The sequence below is a fragment of the Cervus elaphus genome, chromosome 2 (genome assembly GCF_910594005.1).
Source record: "Cervus elaphus chromosome 2, mCerEla1.1, whole genome shotgun sequence".
In the NCBI taxonomy this organism is placed as follows: domain Eukaryota; kingdom Metazoa; phylum Chordata; class Mammalia; order Artiodactyla; family Cervidae; genus Cervus; species Cervus elaphus.
In genome coordinates this window covers 7,566,740-7,582,837 of record NC_057816.1, presented here as the reverse complement: position 1 = coordinate 7,582,837, position 16,098 = coordinate 7,566,740, and the positions used below count along the sequence as shown (strand labels likewise).

General features: G+C 52.8%; 2 protein-coding genes across 5 annotated transcripts; one reads left to right on the top strand and one right to left on the bottom strand.

The window, feature by feature from the left end:
• The first annotated feature begins 13 nt into the window (after positions 1-13).
• Positions 14-3,992, top strand: MRPL49 (mitochondrial ribosomal protein L49). The gene is made up of 4 exons (XM_043927132.1): positions 14-171; positions 1,451-1,601; positions 2,365-2,489; positions 2,601-3,992. The coding sequence occupies exons 1-4, from the start codon at positions 94-96 to the stop codon at positions 2,745-2,747; spliced, it is 501 nt and encodes a 166-aa protein (XP_043783067.1). The 5' UTR covers positions 14-93; the 3' UTR covers positions 2,748-3,992.
• On the bottom strand, positions 3,894-11,164 carry SYVN1 (synoviolin 1). 4 transcript variants are annotated; one of them, XM_043927130.1, is made up of 16 exons: positions 10,933-11,164; positions 9,944-10,092; positions 9,630-9,722; positions 9,388-9,540; positions 9,212-9,260; positions 8,688-8,791; positions 7,912-8,038; positions 7,716-7,815; positions 7,573-7,638; positions 7,361-7,477; positions 7,103-7,266; positions 6,695-6,823; positions 6,447-6,602; positions 6,173-6,329; positions 5,190-5,341; positions 3,894-5,114 (listed from the first exon to the last, which is right to left on the bottom strand). In XM_043927130.1, exons 2-16 carry the CDS (start codon positions 10,073-10,075, stop codon positions 5,008-5,010), a joined length of 1,806 nt encoding a protein of 601 aa, XP_043783065.1. In that variant the 5' UTR covers positions 10,076-10,092; positions 10,933-11,164; the 3' UTR covers positions 3,894-5,007. The 4 variants fall into 4 exon arrangements, with proteins under 4 accessions (XP_043783065.1, XP_043783063.1, XP_043783064.1 ...); XM_043927128.1 differs by having other exon boundaries at positions 6,173-6,359; positions 10,933-11,156; XM_043927129.1 differs by lacking the exon at positions 10,933-11,164 and adding an exon at positions 10,733-10,915 and having other exon boundaries at positions 6,173-6,359.
• Positions 11,165-16,098: the final 4,934 nt, after the last annotated feature.

The window sequence follows — 16,098 nt, the reverse complement described above, 5'->3', positions numbered from 1 at the left end:
GCAGGCGTCTTCTCGGTCCTGGGCGGGGCTAACAGGGAGGGGCGGGACCAGGCTGGTTGCGCGCGCAGAAAGCTAGTTAGGCGACAGTTCAAGATGGCGGCGGTTATGTTTCGGTTTGTGTTGAGGGGCTGGAGAACCGGTGTCCCGCCGGGCTGCGGATTACGGCGACTGGTGAGAAAGCTGATCCTGGAGCTGGGGGCAGAGGGCTAGGTGTGAGGCTCACTGTGTGCCTTGTAGTCTAAAAACTGCGTCCCTCCCTAGGGGGCACTTTTCTGGAGCTCAGATACAAGATTGACAGAGAAGGTTGCAGGGCCTGGAGCGCGTTTCCGAATGTGGGGCTTGAAATATGATTGGAGGACAACCTGAGTTAATTAAATTAACAGGACCACTTGAGTTAATCAGCACATCCGACTCTCGCTGCCTAGTTTTTTCTGGTTTTGGCTGCCGCCTTTTTTTTTTTTTTTTTTTAATTTGAAGAAGCCGGTCCAGAGGGTGAGGATTGGCCCCAGATCGTTGGCGACACTTTTGGGAACCTAGGACTCAAGATATATAGGCTGCTTCATCTTTTTATTCTCATTGTAACTCTGGGAGCCCGGGCTTTCTGTTGGGAGAAGTATGGAAGGACAGACTGTAATGTGACCTAAGGTATATTGTCTGCTAATGTCTTAATCTATCTTGGATGTATATAGGAGGTAGTAAAAGCCCTAACTTGTCGAATTAAAAGAATTAAGTGAAAACATGACCCGTAGGCACTTAGTGTCCATATGTCCATATGTGTCCATATGAATTTGAGTGTGAAATGTTCCAGGTGAGGGAAGGTCACTTCAGATGAGTGTGGGTGGGAAATTATCAGGATTGCTGAAAGTCCCTAACCCAGAGGTAGAATATTTCAGTAGAATCTTCAGAGAAAACTAAAATATTGAAAAATGCCGGATTGGTCAGACCTAGGGTTACTCTTTCCAGAGGTATACACACACTTTCCAGAGGTATACACACACTTCTCATTTGAGTCCCACAAAAATCCTGAGACGCAGGCCCTTCTGAGTTCCTGACTTGAACCCTTTCTTGTTCAGTCGCTAAGTCGTGTCCCACTCTGCGACCCCATGGACTGCAGCACACACCAGGCTTTGCTGTCCTTCACGATCTCCTGGAGTTTGCTCAGATTCATGTCTGTTGAGTCCATGGCACTAACCATCGTATCCTCAGCCTTGTACCCTGAGGGTAACCCTGTATCCTCAGACTTGTACCCTGCAGCCTGGCAAACTCAAGTCTGGTGCTTTCCTACTTCCTGACCCCAGGAAAGGGGTAGCAGTGCAGTGAGCAGTCTTTTATTTATACTATTTAAACTCCAGCCTTTTATTTATACTATTCTCTTTGCCTTTAATGTTCCCTTTTTCTACTTGACTGAAGTTCTGCCAGCTGATGGAGAGATTTTTTTTTTTTGTCTCAGAGCCAGACCCAGGGGACTCCTGATTACCCCGGCTTGCTAGAGTCTGTGGATGAATACCGTTTTGTGGAGCGCCTGTTACCCCCCACCAGCATCCCAAAGCCCCCAAAGCATGAACATTATCCCACTCCTTGTGGTTGGCAGCCCCCTAGAGGTAAGCTGGGTGATGGGGATGGCTTGAAGGCTGCAGGGAAACATCCCCCTCCCTAGTGGTCTGTCTGCCCTGGCCCAGGCTCTTGACTCCCCAGAGGGTTATATTGAGATCACTCAGAGCTAGCATCTTAGGTTCAACAAAGGGCCGGGGATTGGATGCCTGTTTTAGTAGGACCCATCCATTCACACTGTTGGGGTGAGGTCTTCTCATGTGGGAAAAGTGAAGCATAGAGAGATGACCCAAAAACTTCCACCCCGGCCATAATTGAGAACATAGCTTGGGAGTTGGGCAGTTCTGTGTCCCAAGTTTCGTTTTGCCATGTATTGCCGGTATGATCTAGTTGCTTAGCTTCTCCCAACCTTAGTTTCAGCAAAATAGAGATCATCTGCTCAGCACATAAAGTGTATTGTGCAGAGCTCGGCCTGTGCTAGGTATTCAGTTCTTGTAAATCGCCATCCCTTTGTGCCAGATTGATTTTAGTCTCCCTGACCCAGTAGAGAAGGGCAACGATTGGCTCCAGAGGGAGACCCAAAGATCCAGGGAGGCATAGCCCCAACTTCATTTCTTCTGCTGGTGCTGGGCCGGTGCTGGGCCTTGAGGTACCAGTGTGAACAAGCTGATCCTAGGAAAAGAGCAGGTTTCCTGGTCTGAAGTCTGGAGGTGGCTTTGCCGTTGGGCTCACTGACCCTGTACACACTGAGGAGAAAGGCGAGGTGAGAGGACGTCTGAGGACGTTTGACTTCCCCCTGTCCCTCTGTCACAGACCCCCCGCCCAACCTGCCCTACTTCGTGCGGCGCTCTCGGATGCACAACGTCCCAGTCTACAAGGACATCACGCATGGAAACCGTCAGATGACTGTGATCCGGAAGGTGGAGGGGGACATTTGGGTAAGTGGGTGGGTAGGTCAGGGTCCAATTGTGATCTTTCAGGGCTGAAGGGACAGAAGCCTCTGGAGAGAAGGGTCTCCTGACCAGGTCTGATCCGTCATCTTCCCCCAGGCCCTGCAGAAGGATGTGGAAGATTTTCTGAGCCCACTGCTGGGGAAGACACCTATCACCCAGGTCAATGAGGTGACTGGTACCCTTCGGATCAAGGGCTACTTTGATCAGCAGCTCAAAGCCTGGCTCCTGGAGAAGGGCTTCTGATGCCCAGCTGAGCAGCCTCCATGACAGCATCCCCCTCAGACTGGAGTCCCGGGGATCCCAGGAGGAGGGAGGAGGCTGTTGGAGCAATAAGGAAAGAGGGGGTACAGAGACCAGGGCTGAGGGCTTTGGAGCAGGCCTTGCATGCATAAAGGAAGAAATGGGACTCTGTATGGGTGCCAGCACTGGGGGAGGGCTGTCTAACATTGGAGACCCAGCAGAAACAGCCAAGCTAGAGGGGAGTGTTAATGGCCCCTCTTCCCCACTTTGGTGTGATCCTGCTCTCCCTTCATTGGAGCTCCTTGACTTCAGCTACTCAAGCTTTAGAGGTTGTTAACTGCCCCTCTGTCGAAAGCAATAGCCCAGCCTGGTTTACTGGAGGGTAGCCCAGGGCAGACCCATTGGGCACATTTCTTCCTTGGCCCACAGACCTTCACTGCTACAAAAAATCCCTGAGCCCTTCTAGGTCAGACCTGGCTTAGTAGAGGCTACAGAGAATCCAGGATGACTCATACACAGATCCTGGAGGTCTTCATTTCCAAGTGCCATGCACGTCAGACCCTGGGCTCATTCCTTTTTCCCGTGGAGAGGTAAAATTGGCCTCCATCTCATTCTGTATTAGAGTTGGACCTGACTGGGTTTCCAGCTCCAGGAAGCTAAGTGAGTAGCTGGCCTGCAGGGCTCCTTGAGAGTTCCTTGCACAGCCCACATCCATCCCTTCCAGGTTGCTGACCTACTATCAAGGCTGGACAGGGTGCTTGAGGCAAGAAGATGCTGACCTTTTGTCCCTATCGTCCTATCCTGCCCCAGCCAAGGAACCTTCACACTTGCCCCACCTTGGGAGTTCTAAAGGCCAGAGACCTGAGATCCCACCCTACCCCCACCTCAGCATCAAGCTGGCTCAAGACAGGGTTCAAAGCATGGCCCCCCTACTTGCTCTGACCTCAGGCAGGGCAGTTACCGTCTCGGGGTTCAGTTTCTTCATATGTAAAAAGGGTTTATTTTCTGAAGACCTTAATAATTCAACACTGTGCCAAGGACAGTACTGCCTTGTATAAATAAACCCACAGACTCCAGGCCACTCTCAAGTCTACAACCTGAGTTTAGAAAAAGAGGGAATGTGGCACACCAATCCTATCACACCAGTTCCACCAGTCATTAATGCAAGTTTTTATTTAGCTGTATATACAATTTAAGCTATAAAAATTTGTACAATATTTACAAATTAAATAATCATCTGAAACTGTCTCCAGCAACTCTTGTAACATAAAACCAAGGGGAAAAAGACAGGGGCAGGCAAGGCCTTGGCTCCTGTGGGCCCTACCTGGCCCAGAGCCTTTTCTAAACTGGAAAGATGAGGAGCTCAGCACTCCTGCTCCCCTTTCCTGGGGTCAGGCATTCCAATTCAAAAATTTAAGCCAGAAGACATAGCAGGGAAGTAACTCCCTTTCTTCTAAACTCAAGAAAAATTCTGCAAGTTAAGAAGTGGCCTTTCTGTAGGTTCTGAGGCTTGCAGTGGTTCAGAAGCAGACACCCCAGCTCTCAGCCTAGAGTGAGGCTGCCTGGTGCCTGCGGGGTGAGACTGAAGTCTCACCTCAAACAAACTACAGGGAGAAAAGGCCCGGGGGGGAGGGGCAGAGCAGGGCCCCTCAGCGCAGTCTGCCCGTCCCCCCCAAGATACTCCTTTCCCTGAGTTGTGTGGCTGCCAGTAAGACATCAAAGTGCCACAGGGCACAAAGGGCACAGCAGACCACTGCAAAGAGCTTCCGCAGAGTTTAGGTAGGAAAAGGGGTTAGGTACCAGTCTTGGTGGGCGGGCCCAGGAGCAAGTTCCTGGCCTGCCTCCAGCCCCTTGAGTCCACACTCGGGAACCAGAGCTAATACTGTTCGGCACTGCAGCGTGACTCCACACACAAGGGGGGCTCAGAGGGGCTGCCCCTTCTCCCAGAAGGGCGTTGGGGGGGTCAGAGGGCGTCTCAGATGCTGCACCTTTCTGCCTTCACAGGCCCAGCAGAATATAGGGCTGAAGGGTTGGAGAGGAAGCCTGAAGTGACCCCAAATCCCCATGGCTGCCAGGGGACTGTAAGGGCTGGAGTTGGCTGGGGCCTCCAGCCTCTTTCCACTTGGTCTGGGGTGCCACCTCCTCCACCCAGAGCTGGGGGTTACTACTCCCCGGTGCAGGGAGGGAGGGAGTTGGCACTTGGTGGCAGGATGTGTCCCAGCGAGGGCTGCTCGAGAGGGGGCAGGTCAAGACTGGGGCGTTGTCAGTGGGCAACAGGGGACTCCAGCTTTTGTAGACGGCGGCGGCGCAGCTCTGCTGCGTCAGGCTCCCCATCTTCAGGCAGCTCCTCGGTGCCTGCTGACTCAGGAGCTGGGGACAGAGAGGTCCAGAGGTGGAACCCAGACGAGCCCCCTGGCCCACTCCCCGCGGGCTGACCGCAACTACCTGAAGGCTTTTCAGGTTCAGGGGCTGGTGGAGAGGCTCCTGGGGATGGAGTGGTGGCCTCAGAGCTGGGGCTGCTGGTGGAAGAGGTGGCAGCAACAGCGGTAGGGGTAGTCTCCTCAGTGGGGTTAACTGCGGTGGCAGGCCGGGGGGGCCTAAGAAAGAGAAGGGACAAGAGGAGGGTGTGGCATCCTGGCCTGACTAGATAGACTGTGCACTTGGTCAGCCTGGCAGGGTGAAGTCCAGCACCGACAAGGTCACCAGCAGATGCCAGTGAGCATGTGTGACTCCTTGAAATTCTGTACCACAGACCGTAAACCATGTACAGGCAGGGACTGCATGCAGGCCATGTTCACTGTTACACTGCCGAGTCCCCATCTGAGGTGCCAGGCACCTTCCAGACCAACTAAGACAGTCCACCGAATAACCCACAGAGCAGACGAGTCTCAGACTCAAGCTCCCCTCCAAGTCTGTACTGACATTGCTGGGTGCCAAGCGCTTTGTACACGTTCCCTGCGAATAGGAATTAAAACACCTCTATTCAAATAAGGTAATGAAAGTCACAAAGTGAGTGAGTGACAGGATCAGGACTTGAACTCGGACCAGGCTAGCTAAATGTGACTTTATCTGCTGTCTCAGATCAAGGGCAGTGATTCCCAAGTCAAAGTGTTACCCTGTGTCAAGAGGGTGTACATGATAAAACTGAAGTACCAGGAATTATGAGTAATCTGACTTTAGGAAGTATAAAGGAACAAGATTCAGGTCAGCTCTTTAATAAACCCCACTCCTCTGTAGATCCAGACAGGCCTTGTGCAGGGGCAGGATAAAAAGACACCAAGAACCCTGACACCTTGGGTGTGCCTACAGGTAGAATGCCTGAACGAACAGGTGTCAGAGGGCGGCAGGAGAGAAGGGCTGAGAACCACCACCTTCTCTTGGCAGCCCCACACCCCCGCCGCCCGCCCTGGCTCCGGGTGTAGACGTACCCCAGGGAGGCGAGCACGGTGAGGTACTGGTTGATCTGCAGCATGGCAGCGTCCAGCAACGTGTGGATGTTGCGCAGGCTCTGTAGCCGGGCCTCCAGGTGCTGTCGCTCATGGCCTTCCAGAGCCCGCAGCTCCTCTGGGGTCAACCCGGCAAAGCCTGCAGGAGGCACAGGCATCGGGGGGAAGGCTGAAGGGAGAGAGAGAAGCTCAGCCTGGGCTGCCTGGGGCTGACACGCCCCCCCTCCCCAAACCACCCCTGGCGAGCCCCACTTACCAAAGGGCGGAGGCAGGGGCATGCCCATCCAGGGAGGCGGGAAGGGGAAGCCGGGGGCAGGGCTGGCCTCCGGGGAGGAGGCAGGGCCAGGTGCTGGGGCAGAGGCAGCAGCAGCGGCTGTGGTTGTGGCTGCTCCACTGGGCCGAGAAAGGGCGGCTGAAGAGCAAGAACAGGAAGTCAGCAGGTGTTGACGGGCCTCTGCTTCCCTTCCTTCCATCCCCTGGCTGATGCGGTACCGAAGGGCTCACCTGCACTGGTGGACGGAGGGGCCGCAGCCTCTCCTGAGCCGGGGGGAGGTGGGACAGGTGGAAAGGGGCCCATGGGGGGCCACAGTGGGAACATGCCTGGAGGGAAGGGAGGCAGGAGGCCCTGGGGGACTGCAGAGAGAAGACTGATGGTGAGAAAAGGTCCAAACAGAGAGATCCAGGTCGCAGGCAGGGGTCTGGATGTCCTCTGTCCTCTGCTCCCACAGGCCCTCTCTGAGCTCAGCACAGATCACTTGTGACTGCAATCATCTGTGTCTCTTCCTGGGACCAGCCCTCGTGGCCCCCCGAGCCCCTCTAGAGGGCAGGGACTGTTTCACCTCAGGATTTCCCATTCCCAGTCCAGGGCAAGTACCCAGCAGTGTTGCACGGCCAGATGAAAGGGCCACTCACAGTTGGGGGGCTGGGGCAGGAGTGGTGGGGCATGGGGGGCAGGTGGTGGCCCCTGATCTGCAGGCTCAGGGGGCGGCGGTGACTGGGTCGGCAGCGATGCCCGAAGGACGTCCATACGGCAGGTGGGGCAGGTCTGCTGCCGCTGGAACCAGGAGCGCAGGCAGCTGGGGGTCAAGACCAAGCAGTGATTGGCAGGTCCCTGGGGGTCTGCCTCCCAGAGCCACTCCGGATGCCCAGGCTCCTCTGGGCCTCTCCCACCTGGTATGGAAAATGTGGTTGCAGGGCAGTCTCTTGGCACCAGTCACCATCTCTTCTCGGCAGATAATGCAGACATTGTCCATCGCCTGCAGTTCCTCTGGGGTGGCGTCTGGGTACCTGGTCAGAACAGGCCAAGGGCACATCAAGACCAGAGCTGGAGGCAGGGCACCCGGGGCAGAGCTTGGGCGAGCAGCTGGGACAGGCCCACTTACAGTGTGTTCATGTTGCGGATAGCTCGGCGAGACATGATGGCGTCAGTCACAGCTTTCTTGAACTGCCTGAGAGGACAGTTTCAGTAGAGGAGGGAGACAGAGGGGGAGGGGTCGAAGGTGTGGCAGGGCCAGGCTAGGCTCACCTCATGGCCAAGTACATCGGCCGGATGGCGAAGAGAGGGAATGTGTGCACCTTGATCATGATGGTCATGAAAGCCATGTACAGCAGAACCTTGATGAAGCCTGGGCGTCAGGGGGACAGAGAGTGGCAGGTCACAAGACTTGGCGGGCAGGGCTGAGGACGCCGGTACGGGGTGGGATGGTCCAGGCTCCTCTCACCTGTGAACAGCTCGGTGTAGAGCATGTACACAGCCTTGTTGTCCCAGGGGTTCTCGCTCTGGAGGTCCACGGAGTGTAGCACATACTTGATGAAGATGGTGAGCACCATGGTCATCAGGATGGCGTACTGGGCGTGGGGTGGGGTAGGGAACATAAGAATGCAGCCCCTTGCTCCAGCCAAACTCTCCTACCCCAGGCCTGTGCACAGCAGAGTGCCACAGTACAAGCACCGGCTCGGACACCACCAGGGTCCTCGCTGCTCCACTCACTAGCTGATGTGACTTTCAGCAACTCACTAAACCACTGGGAACTCCAGTTTCTGTCAATTCAGAATTCTGTCAATGACAGAATTAACTGCTCCTGTGTAACAGTGTTGCTTTGCTGATTAAAACAGATGCAGGTCAAGTGCTCAGCACAGGGCCCGGCATACAGGAAGCGCTCAACAAACATGAACCACCATCGCCGGACATGCCTCTCCAGCTGTCCATCAAGCTAATTCCTTCTGTCCATTACAGCCAGCTCCTCTGGCATCAACTTCCAGGAAGCCTCCCTGAGCAACAGGTCAGGGCTCCTCCACATGCCTTTCTAGGCCTTACCCACTTACCCTTCCTCACTTCTAGGAGTGAGCAGTGGGCAGGGCTGGGACTGACAGCTGCTCCTTGGTGGCCCGCGCAGGCTGGCCACAGAGCAGGCGCTCAGAAAGGTTTGTGAAGTCATTCAAGGCACGTGCAGTGCCACCTCAGGCTTGTCCTCCCAACCTCCCAAGCCAGTTTTACCTCAAAGCCAAACACCAGCTGCACAGAGGCCCCTCGGGTCAGGATGCTGTGATAGGCATGGCTGACGAAGAGGAAGTCCAGGATACCCAGGAGGAACATAAGGGCTGTGGGGACCCCCCAAATGGGAGGTTGGTGGGGTCAGCCCAGGGCCTGACAGCCACTTCCTGCTCCAAGACAGCTCCCACCCTCAAGCCCACCATGGCCCCAGCCATCTAGTCAGGTGGGCACACTCCATTGAACCCAGTCCCCTGGGATCTCTGGTTCTGTCTAAGGGCAGCCCAAGCTCCAGGTGAGGAGGCAAAGAGCTAATAAGGGGCCAGGCAGTTGAGAAGCCTTGGAGTGGAACAGGGCAGAGATGATGCAAATTAACTTCCTAAATTATCTTTCCTGTACAGCTGTGGGTGGAGCGGGCAGCCTGTGCTCTATGGTATGCTCCATGGTTAATGACTTTTCATGTTCCAGTCCTTCATGGTGCCTCTTCTCCCTCCAGCTCCCTCCTCTCCACTCCCGTGGGTCTCACTCACAGACAATGCGGCAGTGAAAGAGCCAGGAGATATTGGGGCTGCGTTCCATCTGAGGCAGAACAGAGAGGGGGCCTGTCAGGAAGTCTGGGGCTCACCCCACACCCCCAAGGCAGCCCTCACTCCACAAGTCTGCCCTCCAGCCACTCTGCTCCAGAGAACCCCCTGACCCAACTCACAAAGTCCACACGGTCCTCAGCCAGCCAGTGAAAACACTTGAGGAAGAGAAGGAGAGTAAAGAGAGCAACAAAGCGGGGGCTGAAGTCGTCCCGAAAGACGGTGAAAGCCAGACAAGTCTCAGTGACAGCATACCAGGAACGTTCCAGAAGGTGCTGGAGGTTGAACAAGGAAGGACATGGAACTCAGACGTTCTGTTTGCCCAGCTCCCTGCCCCTCACCTTCGGAGCCATAAACATCTTACCTCCATCTCTGCTGCCCTCAGCTGTCCGAAAAACACCTTGCCCATCACCTTGCCCAAGAGGAAGACAAGGACGAAGGCCTGGATATACAGGACCTAGGAGTGAAGAGAGGCTATGTTTTGAGGTCACTTTCTGCCTAGTTCTGTCCGGGGCTCATCATTCAAGAACCTCTCCACATCCCCATCACAACTGGTTCCTAATTAGGTCTGGCAGCTACTTCACTTTTCTCCTACCTACCTGACCTTTAGCCCCACCCCTGTCTCAAGCAGACTCCTCCTTCCCTCCCAGGGAGTTCCTCCCTGAGCCTTGAACTCACTGCCATGCTGGGGCTAGACTTCGTCAGGTACACCACCGTGGGGTAGAACTGGTGCTTGAGGTAGTAAGCATGAGCCACCACGGCCCCGGTCAGCGCCAGGCTGGCCGCCATCATCACGGCAGTTCGGAACATTGCCCTGGCCTGAGGACCTGCAAGGGGAAAGGAAAGAATTGTTGACACCCATACCGTGCAAACCTAGCACCGTGCCTGAGACGCAGTGTTAATAAACAGGAGAAAGGAAAGAAAACCTCACTTCGTCCTCACCATCATCGCGTCAACAATAACATATGCTCCCCTATCTTACAAATCAGAAGACTGACACTCAAAGGGGTTAAGTGATCACACTGACGCAAGGCCTGGAGCCTGGGTTAGTCCAGTTTCAAATCTAGGGCTCTTTCCACGCTGCCTGCTAGACCGCCGTCTCTAGGGAAGAATGAGGAAAGGCACCAAAGTCGGAGGAGGGACCTGCTCCCTTTGCCCCTAAAAGTGGCTTTGATGGGGTGGGATGCAAAAGTAGAAACCTCCAGAAGCGGGAACAGGCCGCCTGGTCTGGGAGAAGCCAAGGCGCTGGGAGGCGCAGCCGGGCAGGGGCAGCGCCAGTGACAGCTCGGTCAGGGTGGGCAGCTCTGACGCGCGCCCCGCGGGAGCGGGGCGGGGTACGTCAGCCTGGAACCCTGGCGTCCCCCACCCCCCGGGGCAGTGTCAACTCGGGGCACCAGAGAAACGGCCGACCGTCAGGATGCAGGAGCGGGACGGATAGGGACCCGGGTCGCCCCCACCGCCGCGCACCTGTAAGCGCCAGGAGCTGCGAGCGTCGCAGGCGGGGCCGGGCCTCCGGGAGAGCGGCCGCACGGGCGCCCGTCTACCGCCAGCTGACAGGCCGACAGCGGGCGGCGGGGCTGAGGGGGCGCGTCAACCCCGGAGGCCTCGAGGGGAACGCCCAGATCCCGACTCCAACCACAACCCGGGCCCGACCCCGGCCCACTCACCAGGAGCCCAGCACCGCGAGCCCGCTCAATGCCCGCGACTGCGGAGGCGGCTCCGGTTAACAACACTCCCCACCCCCTGCGAGCCGGAACTTGGAGGGTGAGACACCTCACTTCCGGCGGGGCGGGGCGGGGCGTGGGTCGTACCACGCGCCCCCTTCCCGTGCCCACGCTGCCGGTGGCGCCGGGAGCGGCAGTCCCACCACCCGTCTGGGGTTCGCGCCTACGGTTCGCGCAACAGATGAGAGAGGCGAGAGGTGGTCTGAGCGGCAGAGGGGCACCCGGAGAAGATTAGAGTCTCCCCATTTACTAAGCACAGATGGTAGCGTCTCCGCCGCTGAGTGGATTTAACTTAGCCGAGGATTCGGGCTCTCAAAGCTGCTAGCGGGCGAAAAGCTGCTAGCGGGCGACGAGGGCGGGAGGGGAGTCCGTGCGGGCCGTACCATTCGGAGGGGCTGCGTAGGGAAGGGAAGGACATTACAGGCCTAAAAGAAATAAACAGAATGTCTTAGAGACTCATTCCAAGGGGACTCACAACAGTTTGATAAGTTAGGTGCTTTCTGAGAGAACTGGATGCAGGAAAGTAAAACGTGTTCCCTCCTAGATCACCCCCAAATTGGGTGGGAGTGAGTTAGATCCCCGTGGCTGCTACTGATTGCTCAAAATAGAGTTACGCGGACCAATCAGAAAAAGAAGTGAAAACTGCTGGCCTATAGGAAGAGGAAAGCCGTTGAGCCGTTGCTAGGGGCGGAAGGTAGCGTTGTCTAGGGCTAGCTCCAACTCCATAGGGGTAGCGGGTAAAGAAGACGCAATCCAAGGGCGGGTGTTCTGAGTCTGCCCCAGGGCAAAGTTTGCTGAGCCGCGGGAGGGAGGTGTACCTGGGACCGAGAGGAAGATAGACCTTTCATTCCGGTTCACCTTGCGATGGGAGTGTTCTGTGCAAAGGGAGTGACTTCCCCGTCGCGTGCCTGCACCCCTCCCCAAGCCTACAGCGTTGCTGTTCGTAGATGTTCTGTCCTGGGCCGCCGTAGCCACAGCTCGCCAGATCTTGGGCTGTCATCAGCCCACCCAGTCTGCTCATTGACAGAATAGAGCTAATGCGCCCACCGTGCGCTGAGTGTACCTCCGTCATCGCATTTAATCATCAACCACTAAAGTTGATAAGCTGCGTGGTGCGAGTCTCATTTTGTCCTGTGTGCTCAGTCACTTCAGTTGTGTCGACTCTTTGCGGCCCTATGGGCTGCAGCCCGCCAGGCTCCTCTATCCAGGGGATTCTTCAGGCAAGAGTACTGGAGTGGGGTGCCAAGCCCTTTTCCAGGGGATCTTACCGACCCACGGTTCTAACCGTGTCTCCTGCATTGCATTCTATGTGTTCTTATTTTATACATTCTCATTTTATATGTTGGAAATTTAGGTATAGAGATTTAGCAAGTCCTGGGATGGACACCGGATCTGTCAAACTCAATTCCCATACTGTTAGCCTCAGTCACCTTTACCACCACTGGTTAACCTGAGTTGGCCTGACCAGTTTAACTTGTAGCCTGTCACTGAGCTGGCTCCCCCATAAGACCATCTATGGCTTCCTAATGACTATATCCAGTGGGCAGCTTTCAGTTCTTGCGTGACTCAACCATGCTCTCCTTTCTTCCTTCTGCACCGATAGCATGAGGGATCTTTGATACTCCAGGGATGGGATCCCTGCACCCTGCAGTAGAAGTATCCAGTCTTAATCACTGGACTGCCAGGGACAACCCCATCTCTCTGTTCTTAAAAGTCTTCTCCTTGAGCGTCTGTGACTCCACATGCCTCTATTTTCCCCCCAATTATGTATCTGCCCTCTTCCTCTTCCCTTCATTTAAATGTTCCCTGCATAGTCCTTTCCTTCTTCAAGGAATGTCTTTCTCCTCAATTATCATCACAGTAAACATTGCTTAACTCCTTGAGTTGGATGGGGGCCCCTTCTAAGTGTTGCCAGGATGTTTTGTGCTTCTGGTATAGTGGCTTTCAGCACCCTGGACTGACATTGGCAATGGACTTTACTCTCATTTTTAGAGGCCCTGAGCTTAAGGATGGAGGCCTGAGTCTTTTTGCTCCACACGGAACAGAAGAAGTAGATTTCCAAGCAAACAGTATCACCGCTGATGAGACTTCTCTGGTTGAACTGCTAGGAGAAATAGGCAAATCCATAATAATGGTCAAAGGGTTTAATAAGCTTCTCTCATTCATTGATAGAACAAGTAGGCAGAAAATCAGCCAGAACATAGTAGACTTGAGCAATAGTATTAATCACTTGTCCTGATTAACATTTACAGAACACTTTATATGTTCTGTTAAAGCATACATGTTTTTCTTAAATGAATATAGAGCATTTACCTAGACTGATAGTGTGTGTGTGCTAAGTTGCTTGTTCATGTTAGTCTTTGTCCTGCCAGGCCCTTCTGTCCATGGGATTTTCCAGGCAAGGATAGTGGGGTGGGTTGTCATTTTCTCCTCCAGGGAGACAGATTTATTCCGGGACAGTAAACAAGACTCAATAAGTTTAAAAGAATTCAAGTCATAGAAAGTATTTCTATGACCACAATAGAATTAACTGCAATCAAGAGAAATCCTTGGAACATCCCCAAATTTTTGGAAACAAAACACTTTTAAGTAAGTAATGGATTAAAGAATAAACCACAAGAAAAATTAGAAAGAATTTTTAACTGAGTGAAGGTGAAAACACACATAATAGAACTTAAAGAATTCCACTAAAGAAGTATTTGGGGGAAATTTATAGCACTAAATTCTTATCTTAGAAAAGAAGAAAGTATTGCAATTATGACCTTTGCTTCCACCTTAAGAAACTGGAAAGAGAAGAGAAAAATTGAACCCCAAATAAGCAAAATAAAGGAAGTAATCAAATCCAGAAAGGAAATCAATGAAATAGAAAACAGAAATAAAAATCAAAGGAAAAGCTGGTTCTTTAAAAAGATAAATAAAGTTGATAGACTTTTTAATCAGACTGATCAGGAAAAAAAGAGAAAGACACAAATTACTGATACCGGGATTGAGAGGGGTGACATCTGTATAGATTCTACAGATACTAAAAAGGCAATAAGAGAGTATCATGAACAATTTTATGCCAACAAATTATACAACTTCTAAGATGAGCAAGGCAAGGATGTCTGCTTTTTCCACTTCTACTCAACATCGTGCTGGAGGTCCTGGCCAGGAGACTAAGGCAAGGGGAAAAAAAATACAGATTGTAAAAGAAGAAATAAAACTGTCTTTGTTCACAGTCAACATTATTGTCTATATAGATACTACTAAGTGCTTCCCTGGTGGCTTAGTCAGTAAAGAATCCACCTGCAATGCAGGAGACCCAGGTTCAATCCCTGGGTCAGGAAGATTCCCTGGAGAAGGAAATGGCAATCCACTCCACTATTTTTGTTTGGGAAATCTCATAGAGGAACCTGGTGTGCTATAGTCCATGAAGGCACAGAGTTGGATATGACTGAGTGACTAAACCATCACCAAGGAATCCACAGGAAAACCAGTAAAACTAAGTGAGTTCAGCAGGTGTAGGATGGAAGGTCAGTATGCAAGAGAAACTACATTTCTAAATAGTAGTAGTAAACAATCAGAAATTAAAAATTTAAAAATACTACTTCAGTTCAGTCTCAGTTGTGTCCGACTCTTTGCAACCCCATGGACTGCAGCATGCCAGGCTTCCCTGTCCGTCACCAACTCCCGGAGCTTGCCCAAACTCATGTCTATCGAATCAGTGATGCCATCCAAACATCTCATCCTCTGTCATCACCTTCTCCTCCTGCCTTTAATCTTTCCCAGCATCAGGGTCTTTTCCAATGAGTCAGTTCTTTGCATCAGGTGGCCAAAGTATTGGAGTTTCAGCTTCAGAATCAGTCCTTCCAATGAATGTTCAGGACTGATTTCCTTTAGGATGGACTGGTTGGATCTCCTTGCAGTCCAAGGGACTCTCAAGAGTCTTCTCCAACATCACAGTTCAAAAGCATGAATTCTTCAGCGCTCAGCTTTCTTTATGGCCCAACTCTCACATCCATACGTGACTACTGGAAAAACCACAGCTCTGACTAGACGGACCTTTGTCGGCAAAGTGATGTCTCTGCTTTTTAATATGGTATCTTGGTTGGTCATAGCTTTTCTTCCAAGGAGCAAGCGTCTTTTAATTTCATGGCTGCAGTCACCATCTGCAGTGATTTTGGAGCCCAAGAAAATAAAGTCTCTCTCACTGTTTCCATTGTTTCCCCATCGATTTGCCAAGAAGTAATGGGACCAGATGCCATGATCTTAGTTTTCTGAATGTTGAGTTTTAAGCCAGCTTTTCCACTCTCCTCTTTCATCTTCATCAAGAGGCTCTTTAGTTCTTCTTCACTTTTTGCCATAAGGGTGGTGTCATCAAACAATAGGGTGGGAACACAGCCCCGCCCATCAACAGAAAATTGGATTAAAGATTTACTGAGCATGGCCACGCCCATCAAAACAAGACCCAGTTCCCCCACAGTCAGTCTCTCCCATCAGGAAGCTTCCATAAGCTTCTTATCCTTATCCAACAGAGGGCAGACGGAAAACCACAATCACAGAAAACTGATCACATGGACCACCCATACCCATGTATTGCTCTGTCGTGTTGGACTCTTTGTGACCCTGTGGACTGTAGCCAAGCAGGCTCCTCCATCCATGGGATTCTCCAGGCAAGAATACTGGAGTGGGTTGCCATTTCCTTCTCCAGAGGATCTTCCCAACCCAGGGATCGAACCCAGGTCTCCCGCATTGCAGGCAGACACTTTAACCTCTGAGCCACCAGGGAAGCCCAACATGGACCACAGCCTTGTCTAACTCAATGAAACTATGAGCCATGCCGTGTAGGGCCACTCAAGATGGATGAGTCATGGTGGAGAGTTCTGACAAAAACATGGTCCACTGGAGAAGGGAATGGCAAACCACTTTAGTATTCTTGCCTTGAGAACCCCATGAACAGTATGAAAAGGCAAAAAGATATGACACTGAAAGATGAACTCCCCAGGTCAGCAGGTGCCCAATACGATACTGGAGAAAAGTGGAGAAATAATTCCAGAAAGAAGGAAGAGATGGAGCCAAAGCAAACACAACGCCCAGTTGTGGATATGACTGGTGATGGAAGTAAAGTAC